Source organism: Schistocerca cancellata, chromosome 6 (genome assembly GCF_023864275.1).
Source record: "Schistocerca cancellata isolate TAMUIC-IGC-003103 chromosome 6, iqSchCanc2.1, whole genome shotgun sequence".
In the NCBI taxonomy this organism is placed as follows: Eukaryota; Metazoa; Arthropoda; class Insecta; order Orthoptera; family Acrididae; genus Schistocerca; species Schistocerca cancellata.
This window is the reverse complement of record NC_064631.1, coordinates 147,292,572-147,309,823: the sequence shown is the minus strand read 5'-3', so window position 1 is coordinate 147,309,823 and position 17,252 is coordinate 147,292,572. Positions and strand designations below refer to the sequence as shown.

The window sequence follows — 17,252 nt, the reverse complement described above, 5'->3', positions numbered from 1 at the left end:
CCAACAATTACGTTTGTTATTGTCACTGTTATATTTCGAAGTCTTTTCTGTCGTCTTATTTCCTCCTTCTGTTGCTTTCCGCTCCCGGGATTGGAATGACCCCTACCCTCTCCCTTAAAACCCACATCCTTTCGTCTTTCCCTCTCCTTCCCTCTTTCCTGACGAAGCAACCGTTGGTTGCGAAAGCTTGAATTTTGTGTGTATGTTTGTGTGTCTATCGACCTGCCAGCGCTTTTGTTTGGTAAGTCTCATCATCTTTCTTTTTAGATATATTTTTCCCACGTGGAATGTTTCCCTCTATTATATTCATATCATTAATTTGAACCCAACAATTACGTTTGTTATTGTCACTGTTATATTTCGAAGTCTTTTCTGTCGTCTTATTTCCTCCTTCTGTTGCTTTCCGCTCCCGGGATTGGAATGACCCCTACCCTCTCCCTTAAAACCCACATCCTTTCGTCTTTCCCTCTCCTTCCCTCTTTCCTGACGAAGCAACCGTTGGTTGCGAAAGCTTGAATTTTGTGTGTACGTTTGTGTGTCTATCGACCTGCCAGCGCTTTCGTTTGGTAAGTCCCATCATCTTTGTTTTTAGATATATTTTTTTTTCCCCACGTGGAATGTTTCCTTCTATTATATTCGTATATATAATAGAGGGAAACAAAACCTTTCACCTGACTCCATCAACCTCCTGACCCCACCGACACCCTGCACCCCTACCTTCTACCTTCTTCCTAATCATCAGTAACTAAAAAATGTTTCAACCAGTTTGTTTTGGAACTCTCTTCTGCTGAAGTTTTAGAGGTTGTAGCAGGAGCAAGTCATGGTAATTCATTACTGCCATTCAAACTCTGTTCAGAAGAAACTTGTGACCGTGCTGATACCGTTTTTACTACAGCAAAAGGCAAATTGTTTTGCCCCACTGAAACTAATGAATGTACCAATGCTGAATGGTCTTTTCTCTTTTGTGTACCTTACACATGAAAAGCCTCTGGCACTAATTTTTCGCACAAAATGCTTGACAAATGCCAAGTTATAGTCCATGAGTAGTAATAATATGGCATGGGAAACATTTCAGCTAATTAGAAATTGATTTTACTCTGACTGTTCTTAACACCTTAAAAAGGAGATTGAAATTACCATAATTCTATATTAATTATTAAAAGCCTTCCAGGAAATGTCTTTCCAAACAGATGCACATTACAGAGTCAAACAGAAGTGGGTGTGGACAGTAAAGTTCTATGTACTGACGTGGCAAAAAATCCTAAGAAATTTTGGTCTTATGTCAAAGCGGTAGGTGGATCAAAACAAAATGTCCAGACACTCTGTGACCAAAATGGTACTGAAACAGAGGATGACAGACTAAAGGCCGAAATACTAAATGTCTTTTTCCAAAGTTGTTTCACAGAGGAAGATTGCACTGTAGTTCCTTCTCTAGATTGTCGCACAGATGACAAAATGGTAGATATCGAAATAGATGACAGAGGGATAGAGAAACAATTAAAATCGCTCAAAAGAGGAAAGGCCTCTAGACCTGATGGGATACCAGTTCAATTTTACACAGAGTACGTGAAGGAACTTGCCCCCCTTCTTGCAGCGGTGTACCGTAGGTCGCTAGAAGAGCGTAGCATTCCAAAGGATTGGAAAAGGGCACAGGTCATCCCCGTTTTCAAGAAGGGACGTCGAACACATGTGCAGAACTATAGACCTATATCTCTAACGTCGATCAGTTGTAGAATTTTGGAACACGTATTGTGTTCGAGTATAATGACTTTTTTGGAGACTAGAAATCTACTCTGTAGGAATCAGCATGGGTTTAGAAAAAGACGGTCATGTGAAACCCAGCTCGCGCTATTCGTCCACGAGACTCAGAGGGCCATAGACACGGGTTCACAGGTAGATGCCGTGTTTCTTGACTTCCGCAAGGCGTTCGATACAGTTCCCCACAGTCGTTTAATGAACGAAGTAAGAGCATATGGACTATCAGACCAATTGTGTGATTGGATTGAGGAGTTCCTAGATAACAGGACGCAGCATGTTATTCTCAATGGAGAGAAGTCTTCTGAAGTAAGAGTAATTTCAGGTGTGCCGCAGGGGAGTGTCATAGGACCGTTGCTATTCACAATATACATAAATGACCTGGTGGATGACATCGGAAGTTCACTGAGGCTTTTTGCAGATGATGCTGTGGTGTATCGAGAGGTTGTAACAATGGAAAATTGTACTGAAATGCAGGAGGATCTGCAGCGAATTGACGCATGGTGCAGGGAATGGCAACTGAATCTCAATGTAGACAAGTGTAATGTGCTGCGAATACACAGAAAGATAGATCCTTTATCATTTAGCTACAAAATAGCAGGTTTGCAACTGGAAGCAGTTAATACCATAAATTATCTGGGAGTACGCATTAGGAGTGATTTAAAATGGAATGATCATATAATGTTGATTGTCGGTAAAGCAGATGCCAGACTGAGATTCATTGGAAGAATCCTAAGGAAATGCAATCCGAAAACAAAGGAAGTAGGTTACAGTACGCTTGTTCGCCCACTGCTTGAATACTGCTCAGCAGTGTGGGATCCGTACCAGATAGGGTTGATACAAGACATAGAGAAGATCCAACGGAGAGCATCGCGCTTCGTTACAGGATCATTTAGTAATCGCGAAAGCGTTACGGAGATGATAGATAAACTCCAGTGGAAGACTCTGCAGGAGAGACGCTCAGTAGCTCGGTACGGGCTTTTGTCAAAGTTTCGAGAACATACCTTCACCGAAGAGTCAAGCAGTATATTGCTCCCTCCTACGTATACCGTATTTACTCGAATCTAAGACACACTCGAATCTAAGCCGCACCCGAAAAATGAGACTCGAAATCGAGGAAAAAAATTTTCCCGAATCTAAGCCGCACCTGAAATTTGAGACTCGAAATTCAAGGGGAGAGAAAAGTTTTAGGCCGCACCTCCAAATCAAAACAAAGTTGGTCCATTGTAATACGAGACACAATTTAGGTCGAATGAATGACGATACAGCTACACGAGTTTGGTTCGAGTCGTAAGCTTAACAGTTAAGTTTTACCAGGTAGCCATTGCTATACGTCAGGCGCTCCGTCCGTATTTATACGGGTACCCTTCCTTTTCACGTGCTTCGTCTGGTTTGAATCGATTGCTTATTTTGCTTTGATCTGATAAGTGCCGTTTTCTTTGTTATAGGTGTTAACGTCACTCTGAGCTGAAAATGCATTACTGTACTGTGTCATGCATTGTTTGTCTCATTCTGATAGTGCGTGTTTACGGCCTGTCGCCGCGCGTGGCATGGCTTGCTTTTGTGCGCGCTACCGCCGCTTACAATTAAAAAAAAAGAAGAGAGGAATCGTCTCACTAGCGAAACAATGGCAAGAGACTGCTATTTGTTGTTACTTACACTGCTTTCTTTGATAATGATCAACAAGAACCAAATAATAGACTGCATATGATAGAATATGTTCTGAACGAGAGTTAGGCGAAAATTTTTCTCCGTTTGAAAATCTTTGAGGCCGCTTCTCTAGTACGTCAAATTCTGCACAGGAATTAGTCATCTTAGATTTAAAAATCTAATCAGTTGCCGTGCTTAATTTCTGACTGTATCACTATTAGGCATAAGAAAAATACGAATGTAAACATGACACGATACGTATATTCTTCCGCGTTTGCTGTTGTCTCACTCTAGTTTCGTAGTTTATTAGGCAGATAGGATTTAAATGAAATAGCAGCAAACACGAAAGAATACGTGGCATAATGTTTACATTCATATTATTCTTATGGTGAAGAGAATACTGCATGTGATTCACATTTCGTCAGGTTCCTATTAGCAACCACCTCTTCTCACAGGTAGTAAAAAATTCAACACGTAGAGTTGGCCATATTGACAAACATCCCAAACAGTCTTGCCAGTCGGATTTTCGTAGTACATTGAAATTCTGCTACATTCGAAGATGAACAATACGGAATTTGTATTTACTTCGTTGGATAATGTACGAAAATGCAGTGGTCGAAACTCGGGGCGGAGAAAAAAAGCTCGTCTTCCACCTTTTTTTTTTTAATTTATTTACTGACGCAGAGATTTTGGCGCCAGTATTTATCTCTGTGCCTACAAAGCATCCCCTTGTAGCGCTACATATATTCGACGGCAGAAGTTAGTTGTGGCGGCACCTACCAACATTTTCCAGAACTTCCGCTTGCTTTGCACTCGATTCTAAGCCGCAGGCGGTTTTTTGGATTACAAAAACCGGAAAAAAAGTGCGGCTTAGATTCGAGTAAATACGGTATCTCGCGAAGAGACCATGAGGATAAAATCAGAGAGCTTAGAGCCCACACAGAGGCATACCGACAATCCTTCTTTCCACGAACAATACGAGACTGGAATAGAAGGGAGAACCGATAGAGGTACTGAAGATACCCTCCGCCACACACCGTCAGCTGGCTTGCGGAGTATGGATGTAGATGGTAGATGTAGATGTAGAATTAAAGACACAGCTGTTCTAACTGATAATCCTCCAGCAACATATGAGATGGCAATGCTATCATGGGTGGAGCTACAATCTATGTGTTATTTCTGTTATGCAATTACACCACATATATACCTCAACAAAGCCACACCTCCAAATTTTCCCATCTACACCTACCCCTCAAGATTGCCAAAACAAAATTGATTACCACCCACATGATTTCATTAGCTTTTCATCACTTTCACGATCACCTGTTAATTTTCATTATTTTTCATGACTTTCATGACCTGTAGATACCCTACACACTGCCTACTTTCTTTTTATGACAATACAATACGAAATATTACTATTCAAAGCACTGAAATCGAGATTGCAATGGGCTTTTGTCAGCTAATTATAACTCATGTCGTGTGATCTTGCCAGCCAGTGATAGCAGATATTCAAACCATAGGGCACATGATGTCATCAGCCAATAGCAACATCACTGTTACATAATATGAACACACATATAGGAAAAGTTAATGGCTTAAATTAACGTACATATAGTATGGTTACAAATAAAGCTAGTTTTCACACGTAAAATTGGTCCTTTTTCGCATGTGCTGTCTTTTAAGATATATCAAACTCAGATGTACCAGCAAAATTTTAAATAATGGCATAAATGGCTGGTCTCCTGGGCCCAACATTTTTCTATGTGGCTGGTCTCAAAGTGTTAAGTTTTGAATGATAGTCAACCGCTCTGTGATCTATGAAGTTCATCGGACATTCTCACATGTGACATACTTCATCTTGCTTAAAAGAAAATTTGCTTTGAAAGTAATTCTTCTCAAACCACCATTTGGAATATTTTCTCATGACCCATTAGAAAATGTAAACAGTTGTGACATCATGCTCATCTGAAACAATATGTTGTCACAAAGTATTGCATAATTTCTATCCTAAAGCCTTTGACACATTTTGTTGCCAGCAAACGCTTTTGTGTGTGCTGTGTTTAGTTGTAAATGGCACATTTTCTTTGCAATTTAACCTTCGTTTTGGTGTCTCTCTCTCTATTGTTTATGTTTTATTGCTGCTGTATTATTCTGCAGTAGCTGGATAAATAATCTTTGTTAGAGTATCACTTCATATCAGTCAAAATTTTTTTTAAAAAGAAGCAATACTGAAAACTAAAACAATGAAAAATTCCCAGAATTCTAAAAATTCCCAGGTTTTTTTCCAGTTTTCTCTCGGTAGAAAAAATTCCAAGGTTTTTCCTGGTTGTCCCAGACCATGTGGTGCTGGAAGGTGTGTGTATGGGGGGGGGGGGGGGGCAAGATTGTGGGCATGGGTGCACATGCATGCATGCATGCGTGTGGGCGGGGGTGGGAGAATTGTAACCAAACACTAGACTATAGAAAATATATTTTAGGGGCTATCAATTTTAATCACTAGATACACATAAAAACATTAGCATAAGATAAAAAGACAATAAAAATGACATCAAACACATCAAAAGAGTGATTTTTTAAAAACTGTCCTGCATTTTAATATAAGCAGAATAATTATTACAGTAACTAACAGCTGAAGATCCAGGATGGAATAATGACAATATAATAAAAGGATAGTGCTACTTACGATATAGTGGAGCTGCTGAATCACAGACAGGCACAAAGAAAGACTGCTAAACAAGTAAGCTTTCGGCCAAAAGGCCTTCTTCTGAATTTGACCTCTGACACACACACACACACACACACACACACACACACACACACACACTCTCTCTCTCTGCCGAGGCAGCCAGAGACAGTGGTCGTGTGTGTGTGTGTGTGTGTGTGTGTGTTACAGTCTTTTTGTTGTGCCAGTCTGTGATTCAGCATCTCCACTTTATGGTGAGCAGCCGTCTATCCTTTTCCTAAATACTGTCAATAAGTAACAGCTGCTGATCTCAAAGAGTTTAAGATGCTGAAAAAGGGAAACTGATATCAATTTTACCTGCTTCACACAATTTCAGTGCCACTTCCATATCTGGGTCATTCTCAGATAAAACAATGTGGAATAATGTAGAGTTTGCTATGCCTGTTGTTACATTAGGATCCCCACCATTAGCTGAAACATTTTAAATTTACTTATTTACAAAGAATATTACACACATGTATTTAGCACAGAGACCCAACTACTTAAAATTGTATACCTAGAAATACATCAAGGAGCATGAGGAGCTGTTCACGAAGTTCACTGGCAGATAATTTCTCTTCACCATTAAGGCCTATTGTTCGTAATGGATTAGTGATGTCCTCTTCCTCTTCTCCTGACTCTAGGCTGCTAAAAGTAGCCCCAGTTTCTTTAAAAAGTAAGCTGTAACTCACACTAAATGCTAGCACATAAAAATTTAATAAAACGAAGTAACAGCATTTCTTTAAGTCATTTTAGTAGAAATAAACTTATACAGAGAACTGAATTCTGTGAGAGTAAAATTTCAAACTGAAAAGTGCAATGAACAATATCACGCATAATGTAATTTAACAATTGCTGATAAGGAATGAATGTTAACAGGAGAACACACGCTGAATAATGATAATGCATTTATTACTAAATGCTGAAATCAAATGATATGTTTATTACACTTAGAAAGAAAAGGGTTCCAAAACGAAACTAAATTGCAAACTGATGTAAAACTTATAAGTAGGACTGAATGCCTAGTCAAGAGACACAGCACACTTAAAGGGGTGATAAGGCAATGAAAGAACAGAGTTAAAAGTGGAGGGGAGAGACAAATAGAGGTACACCAAAACATGTAGAATCAGTGTAAGCTGAGTCCATTTTTGTAGTACAGGTCAAACACTTGCTGCCAACTTCTCCCCTGAAAGTTCTCAAGTACTAGTGCTGGAAAGAACAATTCAAAGAGCTTGCATGGTGAAACTGGGCCAGAGATCCGAAATGTTCTAATGTAAACGATTATGTGTATTTACTTTCAATACACTGCCTGTGTGTGAGACTGGTAGCAACTAAGCAGCAGTTTTACAGTTGGTTCTGTCCATACATTACTGAGTACTCACATTCAAAGGACAAGTCCTGAATGTCTGAGTGAGTTTTAGGCTGCAAGTTTAGGACTGCTACGTGTCATCAACAGTGCTTTACAATAGGGTACTGTATGTTATCAACAGAGCCTATTATGCAGTTTCCTTTGCACTACCTTGGGCAATAATTTTATGTAGACATACACTTGGTAGCCAGACACTGGGAAGCCATTTTCTGTATTGCTATTTCTGCTTGTTGCTAACTTTCAGAAGCAAATTTATGTAGTGGTGAATTTATTGCATCATCCAGCTTGAGAAGTTAATCTGTGTCAATTATAAAATTATGAGACAGAATAGCTGGCCAATACTTACATTCGGGAGGCAAACTTCTTAGTACTGCCAATAGAAACACACAAAATCAAAAGTAACAGTCCCCGATTTTGAACTATTAGTTCTTTTCTTAGTAAGGAAAGTCACACAGGTAGGGGTGGTTACAAAGAAAGGGCTGGTCAGTCAGATCTCATACCCCTGGATGAGAGTGAACTACCTGTACAAGGCCCAAGAATATAAAAAACAATTAATTGAATAAAATTATTTAATTGGATAGCACAACAGTCTTATGTGTGTGTTCTGCTGCCACTTGGTGAGTAGATTTTTCATCTATCCAATTAAATAATTTTATCAATAATTAATTGTTTTCATTAATAAATTGAATAGGATGTAGAAATAAATACAAATTAAAATATAATAAAAATAATAAGGAAAAAGACAATAATAATGAAAAATGAGAGGGGGAAGGGAGGGTTAAACACAAAGAGATGTTAAAGCCCAAAAGATGTCAGGATGCAAGAATATGTTCAAAGGCAAGTTCCAATCTCTTGAGTTCACGGAAACTAATGTGAGAGATCTAACAACAACAACAACAACAACAACAAATACATGCATTAGGAGTGAGAGTTACAGGAACATAAACGGAGTGCACTCAAAACACTTTAATTTACAACAAATTTATCAATTCTGGACCATGACTGAATTGAGTGTAGCTGTCTTTTGCAGACTTATTAAATAATTTCCTGAAGCAATTAACTCCTTCCCATGGCGTACTAACATTACAGGCTATTACTGTTTTCCTTTAAATAACCAAATGAAAACAGAACACCCGTTCCAAAGTAACCACCACATGAATTAAAAAGACTCATGAATTAAAAAGACTGAGAGATGAGATGGTCAATTCCCGTTTTGTGGAACACAATTGGGTGCTGCCAGATCCACAACTGCACTCACTCCCACACTTTCTGTTCTGAACAAAACCAATCTCCATGCATGCCTTTCTTCAGCTCACCAAGGATAAGAAAATCACACAGTGAAAGTTTCAGACTGTACAGAGTATGTTGTTGAGTTTGCCAACCAAATTGCTACAGCACAGCTCTCGTCTGATTGGTATTGCGGGGGTGAACGTTATTGTGCAACAAGAGGTTACTGTCCAAGAGCATTCTTGTGTGTTTTGACTACATGGCACGTCACAGTTTCTGCAAAGTGTCTTCATAGCACTGTGCACTGATTGTGGTTCTAAGCTAGAGGAGCTCAGCGAACAGAGGGCCCTTGCAGTCGTAGAAGAGGGTCATCTTGACCTTAGCGGAAATTGTGTGAACAGCTTTGGATTTCTTTGTAGAGGGAGATGTGGGCTGTTTCCACTAATGGCTTTGGCATTTGCCTTCAGGCTGTCAGATGGAATCATCCTGTTGCATGGTAACACCCACAAGCACACTGCCAATCCGATGAAGGCTATGCTTCAGCAATGTGGTTGGGAAATGCTGGAACACCCTCTGTACAGCCCAGATCTCTCACCCTACAATTTTCACATCTTTGGCAACATGGTTTTATTGTCCCAGCTGATTGAAGCAACAAGATCATGTTTATTTCACAACAAAGAAAAAATTGAGTTTAGAGGTATGATTAAACACTTCTATTTAAAACGCCAAAAACGGATCAAAGCTGAGTTAGATCAAGTTTACAGCACATCTGTTCCTGTGTTCGCAGCTCTTAGCAATTGGGTAAATGAGTTTAAATGGGGTCGTGCAGCCACAAAAAATGAACAGCATTCGTGATGTCCCGTGGAAGTGACCAACCCTGATATGATTTACAAAATCCATGATATAGTTTTGAGTGAGTAACAAACTGAGGTGTTTGAAATAGTTTCAGGCCACAGGTATATTGCAAGATTCAGTGTTTTCAATTGTGTACAAAAGAACTGGATGTGAAAAAAATTTTGGCCTGATGGATGCTGAGTTTGCTCTCAGTGGAGAATACGCGCAACCAGGTGGTCAATGCTGAGGCTCTTTAGGTATTTGCTGTCAAAATCCCATTGGGTTTCTGCATCGATACATAACTGTCCATGAAAGATGGATACACCACTACAATCCAGAGGCTAAGGGACAGTCAAAACAGTGGTGTTTTGAGGGCAAATGGGCTCTGAAGAAAGTGAACACAGTGAGGTTGGCCAGTTAGGTGATGGCACGGTTTTTTGGGATGCACGCAGAATCATCTATGTCAATTACTTGAAAAAAGGAGCAAATAAAAACTGTGTAGTATTACGCATTGCTATTGCACCAGTGGAGTGAAGAAATCAAAGAAAAACATCTTCATCTGAAAAACAAACAGACCCTCTTCCATCAGAATGAGGCACGGGTGTACACACGCAGTTTCAATGGCTAAAATTATGGAATTAAAGTTGAATTATTGCAAAATACACTGTGTTTGTTAAGGCAAAAAGTCAAGTGCCGGCATGACAGTCCAGAACGACAAAGAAGAATAGGCTGTGAGAAGAGGTCAGCCAATCGCATGATGACCGACCTCCCTTCCAGGATGACAAAGCGATAGCAGCGGCTCCTACGTGAAGACAATATAAGCACCGCACCTGATTGGTGGCGGCCCCAGTTCCATAGCAGCTTCAAGATTAGTGACTTGGATAGCAGCATCAATGTTAGGCAGTTTGATAGCAGCTTTAACAGTAGCCACCTCGATAGCAGTTATTTCATATGCTGCCCTTTGCTTGCGACACATCTGTTTAAGTGCCAAAGTTAAGTACTGACTTTGATTACTTGTAATAAAACTCTTTAATATGAGTTGTTTGACTGTTTGTCTAGTGAACCAAGTATGCAGGATTCCTAGGCCCAACAAGACTGAAGACGGGGCTGGACGTAACAGTATTCACCGGCTTTGGCCCGCTATGGTATTTTTCGTTATTTCTGTACATGGAAAAATGGCCAAGTGGATGATAGATCACATTGAACGAGGAGGTCATTGTCCAAACAGATACCTATTTTACAACTCTACCAAAATCTTACTTTTTGGACGTTTTAAAAAAGTTGGAGATATTCGTGGAAAAACATATAGAGTTAACAGGAGACTAAGTTAAAAAATTAAAAAAATAATAAATCCTGAAATAATTAGTTTTGCTAACTGTTTCTAAGGACTTACTGAATGAGACTTGTACAAAGGCCGCCAAGCAGTCACGAAGAAAAAATGAACACAGGCAGGATAGTAATACAGAATAACATGTTGTGGAACACATACTTGTACAACAAGGGAGGATCAGAAAGTAACGCACAATAATTTTATCTCTCCTAGTATTGCAGCTGAAAAGTCAAAATTTCACAAAGATATAGTTTGAAGTGTGCACTACAAAGGGAATTTTGTTTTTATGTGCAGCTGTACCGAGAGAAGTCAGAACTATGAAACAAACATGGCGCATATGTTTCTGTTGTCAACTTGTGAAGGGCAGTGAAGAGTAGTTCAATATTTGAGGGGCCAAAGGGCACAGAGTGAAATTCACAGGGGCACGCATGGCATGTATGGGGATGACTGTATGGACCATAGCAATGTCTCCAGATGGTGTGCATTCTTCTAAGATGGCCATGTAGACCTTAGAGATTCATTATGCTCCAGGCAGCTGGTAACAGCTGCAACTCTACAGAATGTCAGACCCATTGAGGGAGCTCTTTCGAACGATCGGCATGTGCTTATCCTAGCAGTTCAACATTTCTTATCATGCAGCGTACAATACTGTTCATGACACGTTGAAATTTCATAAAGCTGGTGCTTGCTGAGTGCCTACGACCTGACTGACAACCACAATAGCACGTGAATGATGACAAGCTTGGATCACTTAACACATTACGTTGCAGAAGGGCATGACTTTCTGAAAAGAATAGTCAATGGTGACGAGTCATGGGTGTACTGCTACACATCCAAATCCAAGCACGCCTCTATGAAGTGGAAACATGCCAGTTCCCCACTATGTTCTGGGATATGTATGTGTGTTATTGGTGAACTTTGATGAGCACCAGACCACTATGAATGCTGCAGCTTACATTAAAGCATCGGTTAAGTTGCGTCATGCCCTTCATGACAAGTGCCACAACACTAATGCTGACAGTGTCAAACTTCTTCATGACAATGCTCGGCCCCATGTTGCTGCTCCTGTTCGTGAAAAATCACAAAATTTGGGTGGGAAGTGCCCCAGAATCCAAAGTACAGTCTCGACCATGCACCCACAGACTTTCATCTGCTTGGTCCCATGAAGAAATTCCTGGCTGGTGAACACTTTGCGACAGATGCGGAAGTGAAATCAGGAGTCTACAGATGTCTATACTCTGATCAAATGGATTTCTACAAGCAGGGCATTCTGAAACTGTTACCATGATGGGAGAAATGTCCTGAGAATGTTGGTGACATCTAGAAACATGAGTAAAAGGTGTAAGTCCATTTGCGATTTATTTGTTTTGTTTTGTATTAAAACTTTCTGGCAATAAAATTATTGTGCTTTACTTTTAAATCTTCGCCCACAGAGCAATCATAACTTTGATGCTAACTAAGTCATGGGAGTAACATGGAAAACTGCACTTCAAAACTTCATAGGGAAGAACTAGAACTAGTATTGCAATGCAAGCTTGGTTGTTGTCATGCACTTGGGTTCAAATAACAGGAGCCTCTGAAATTGTTTTCACTTTCAACATGGGCATTTTTCTTTTCTTTGAGTTTACTTACTTTTTCATTTTCCCTTTCAGTGTTACTGTATTGTGCAGTTTCTGTAGCATTATTTTATTTGGTTTTACTCCTCGTCTCCATCATTCTCCCAATTAATTTTTTTTGTTGCAATCTATCTCATTCCCAGTCTCTCTTCTCTTCATCTCTCAGTCGTTGATAATCCTCTCCACTACTGCTTACATTCTGCATTTCACAAACATGTTGCTGGCATTCCATTGTTGATTTCTACACTGCTCCTGTTTGACTATGCTCTCATACATTTGGTGTAATGCATGACCATTTTAGTTAACCCCCAAAAATTCGGTTATTACCAACCTTAACCCTCTCGATGGGGGAACTACCATCCTGGAAACTAATTTAATACAGTACTTTTCCTCCTCCATGTTTCTTGCTGCTGGGTTGTGCATTTCAGACTTCCACCCGCACTACTGCAGGAACTCTAAGAAAAATTGACACCTCGAGGTGTCAGGTATTCTGCCAGATATCAGCATTGACCATGCACAAAATTTCAACAATGTTCTTGTCTTCATCAGGTGCTACCTGACACTGTTAATCGAGTGGAATGTATCCAGTATTTACACCTACTGGTTCCCACCCCCCACCTACCCCCCCTTCCATCGGCCCCAGGTGTTCCATCTGCGATCTGTTCTTGCTAGAAGCATCCTCAGGGATCCTATCTTCGGCCCAGTATATGTACACGTTAGCTGGTGATCCAGTTTTCCCTGTTTGCCTCTATAGTCAGTTCTTGGCATTCCATCTAGGGTCTCTTCCCCCTAGAAATACTCTGAGACATTCTGTCTTCCACACCTGGTGTTCCATTTTTGGACCAGTACGTCTGACAGAGATCTGGCATTCTGCTCTCAGTACAGTGCTTTTGGTGCTGTGTCTGGGTTTGTTCCCCAAATCCACATTCTCACTTATTCTCTTAGTTAAGTTCTGCTGCTACCGCCATTCCGTTTTTAGAGACTCTAGAGCTTTATTCCTGGCTTTGCTGAGTTGGTACCAAGTGTAACGAATCATAAGTTTTTCCACCAACTCTATCTGTGCTGACAGTCTTATATAACTGACCCAGTCAATATCTGTGAGTCTGTGCCAGAATCTTCATTTTTCACAGATCATGTGAAGATTAAGTTCCAGAAAGTACTCGGCAATGGCTGATTTAGTTGTCTGTCTCAGTTGGATGTGCTGATGTTCTTTGCCTCTGAAGACCGTATCCTAGTTCTTTGTCCAAAGTATGATACGCCACACTGGTATGGTATATTATATATTCCTGGTTTGTGTAGACCAAGGTCATCTTTCACGTTTCCCAGTAGTCCTCTAATTTTGGTGGGTGGACAGAACATACACTTGATATTACGCTTCTTGAATCCTGGTGACTTTGGCAAAAACAGATCCCACACAGGGGCAGGTAAGCCACAGCCTTTGCTTATCTTGCACTTCTTCTCTATCGTGTGGCAGAGAGGCTTCTTAAAAAGTCTTCTGCATGTGTTTGATCGTTTTACAAGTTTTGCAGAAGACTGAGAGTAGATGCTCTATTTCTAATCTCAAACTGTCTTGGTCTGTCAAGATGTGTATCCTGTGGACCAATGTCTTTAGAAGTCAATTTTTCCCTGCAGGGTGATGGCATCTGCTAGCCTGCATGTATAAATCAGTGTGTGTAGATTTGTGATACAGACTGTGGCCCAACACCCCATCTGGTCTCCTCCTGATAAGTACACCCAGAAATGGCAACTCCACCTGTTTCCACTTCAATGGCCAACTTTATATTTTGGTGGTGTGAGTTAAGATGTTCCAGAAACTCAATGAGCCTCTCCCTATCAAGAAGCCACCTCCAAAGGTATCACATACATACCTGGAGACTGTTGCGAGTTCATATCTAGCTGCCTCTATGTCTTCATTCTCAAATTTATCGAAAAACAGATTGGCAACCGCTGGAGAATGGGGGCTACCCGTGGCTACCCTTTCTGTCTGCTCATAATATTGGTTCTCACACAGAAAATATGCTAAAGTCAGTGTACATCTGAATAGAATCATCACAGCACTGTCAAATTACTCTGTCGTCAGTTCTTGTGAGCTTTTCAGTGTACCAAGGTACACACGCAGACCACATCAAACCTGACCATTGTATCAGATTCCATGATATGTAGTAGTTCAAGATGTTGCAAGGAGTCCTCCAAGTTGTTGATGTGTTGAACACACTTCAACACATATGGGCACAGAAGTTTCTTCAAATAGTTAGCTGCTGGATATGCTGATGTGTCATGTTACTGACAATTGAGCATAATGGCACACTTCTGTATACTTTTGGCAGTCCATACAGTCTTCGTGGAACTGATGCCCTAGGTTATAGTTGTTTGTTGATGTTGTCAGGCATGCCTGTAGCTTTCAAGAGTTCCACGGCCTTTTTGTCCATTTTGTCAGTGGGAGTACATTGTTGGGTCTACCAGAAACTGAAGAACTTTCTGATCATGATCAGTCTGCTGCATAATGAGTCTGCTGCATAATGAGTCTGCTGGCAAAACCACACTGTTACAGTTTTCCTGAAGCTTCTTCATGCCAGTCTCAGCACTGGAAAAATTCAATTAAGGCGGTTTTGTCTCAGTGATCACCCTACAGGTCTCCTGGCAGATTTCTTCTGCCACATTTGGTGGAAGTGTGTTGGCAACTTGTTCCACCAAACTGATTAAACATGAAACAGCCAAATTCCTTGAAAGTTGAGGCACCATATCACATCATCCCCAGAGCAGCAAAAAAGATGAAACATAAGCAAGCATAGAATTTATGAGGGGCAGCATTAGGGATACGTGTCACAGGCTCGATTTGGTGGCCAGGGAGCATTTACAACTTTACCTTTATGTGGCAGCCTCCTTGGCAGGTAAAGACTAGGAATGTGTAAATAGTGCCATCTGGTCTCTAGCAGAATGCACCAGGAAGTATGCCTCTGTGTGCCAGTATGAAAAGTTTGCCTGTATGTGTAAAAAGGCTCAGCAGATGAAGGATACTTGCATTATGGTTAACTGAAGTGGCAAGCAGATTGACGAAACCACCTTCAAGTTACTCAGCAGGGGCTTCAATTTCACAAGTACTCCTAGGGATGTGTCCATTCCATAGTTTCATCAGTACAGTGGAGCAAGTTGCCACACATTTTCACCAAAGGTGGCACAAGAAATCTGCAGGAAGACCTGTACGACAACTACTAAGACGAGACCTCCTATTTCGAACATTTCCAGTGATGAGGGGTTGGCAATCAGGAAGCTATGGGAAGAGAGCAGCAGAATCATGACAATGGGTACCTTCTCAGCAAAGCCTGGGATTCTGCACTAGAGCTACTAAAAACCCAATGTGGCAGCAGCAGAACTCAATAACGAGAAGAACTGAGAATTTGGATACAGGGAATGAACCCCAGACAGGGCACCAGAAGCACCATGATGAGAACAGACCACCACCTCGCGGCCAGGGGCACCAGACCAAAGATGGAACATCTCAAGACACTTCCAGTGGAAGGACAATACGGGGTGGGAGGCAATAGGCAATAAATACTGGTCCCACTCTAGTCAACTAGCAGCCTTCTCAGGTAGCATGTGACAAAGACAAACAAGTCACACTGTCAACATATTATGCATGGATGACACTGATATCAATTTGTCAACAGATCACCATGAAAGCCTGAAGAATTACTAAGAAAACTTGTAATGGTATCCCACTTTTACACACTGTGTTTTTATGTTAAAGATTCCTTACTTTACTGTAGTAAATATATTAAGTGGATAAGGTGGTACAACCAGTGTAATCAGTTCTCATGTCTTCAGCCATTTTCTCCGTAATATAAAACAGTCACACTAAATATAAATTTCAATAACTACTCTCAGTGTACTGCCAATGACTGCCCTCAGTGTACTGCCAGTGACTACAACAAAATATCCTATAAACTTGAGTACTGCCAAACAGCTTGCACAGACTGATTCTAGTACCATCTAAAATGGGTATACGTTGTGACTTTTCAGCATGACAGTCCAGCACAGAGGTGCTCAAATCTGACAAAAATGTAAACACACATTATAATGTGTGTAAAGAAACTGAGTGTAGCTTTTGAAGTAACTGTTAACTCACTTACCTTGCACTCTGATCACTGGAAATGAACACGCTTTGTTGTAATACAACATCCCTTGTGCTACTAAGTAGGTTTATTAAGTATTCCATAGGACTTGGACTTGCTCGCTGAAGTTCCGAAGTTGGTATGCGTAAGTTAGGATTTGCTCCACGTTCAACTAGTAACTTTGCTAAACCCAAATGTCTTTGATGTTTTCTAAACTCTGGATCTCCTGATAGTACTAGTGCCAATGGTATTTTCACAAAAGGGCCTGAAAACAAACCAATTACTGAAGACTTCAACACTGGAGTGAAAAAACTTACAACTAACACATATTCAAATATGTAGTCACTTTCACACTTGCCGTACACCCCCTATGTGCACAGTCTTCATTCCTGAGACTGGTTTGATGCAGCTCTCCATGCTATTCTATGCTGTGCAAGCTTCTTCATCTCCCAGTACCTATTGCAACCTACATCCTTCTGAATCTGTTTAGTGTATTCATCTCTTGGTCTCCTATAAAATATTATATTGTGATCTTAGAGGGGAAAATACAAGTATCATAAAAAAGTGAAAACCATATGGAACATCACCAGAAGCAAAATGAACTGAAGCACCTTTCTTTTATAATAGGACAGAT

At 40.5% G+C, this 17,252-nt stretch overlaps 1 protein-coding gene across 2 annotated transcripts in view; it reads right to left on the bottom strand.

Annotated features, from left to right (window-relative positions):
- Positions 1-17,252, bottom strand: part of LOC126191107 (uncharacterized) — an 81,876-nt gene that overhangs the window by 33,598 nt on the left and 31,026 nt on the right. Inside the window, exons 2-4 of one of the 2 annotated variants that reach the window (XM_049931846.1) lie at positions 16,637-16,883; positions 6,648-6,778; positions 6,449-6,562 (exon numbers count right to left, since the gene is read on the bottom strand). In XM_049931846.1, the coding sequence (XP_049787803.1) occupies positions 6,449-6,562; positions 6,648-6,778; positions 16,637-16,883 (492 nt within the window). The remainder of the gene's footprint in view (positions 1-6,448; positions 6,563-6,647; positions 6,779-16,636; positions 16,884-17,252) is intronic. The other variant, XM_049931847.1, reaches the window with a different exon arrangement.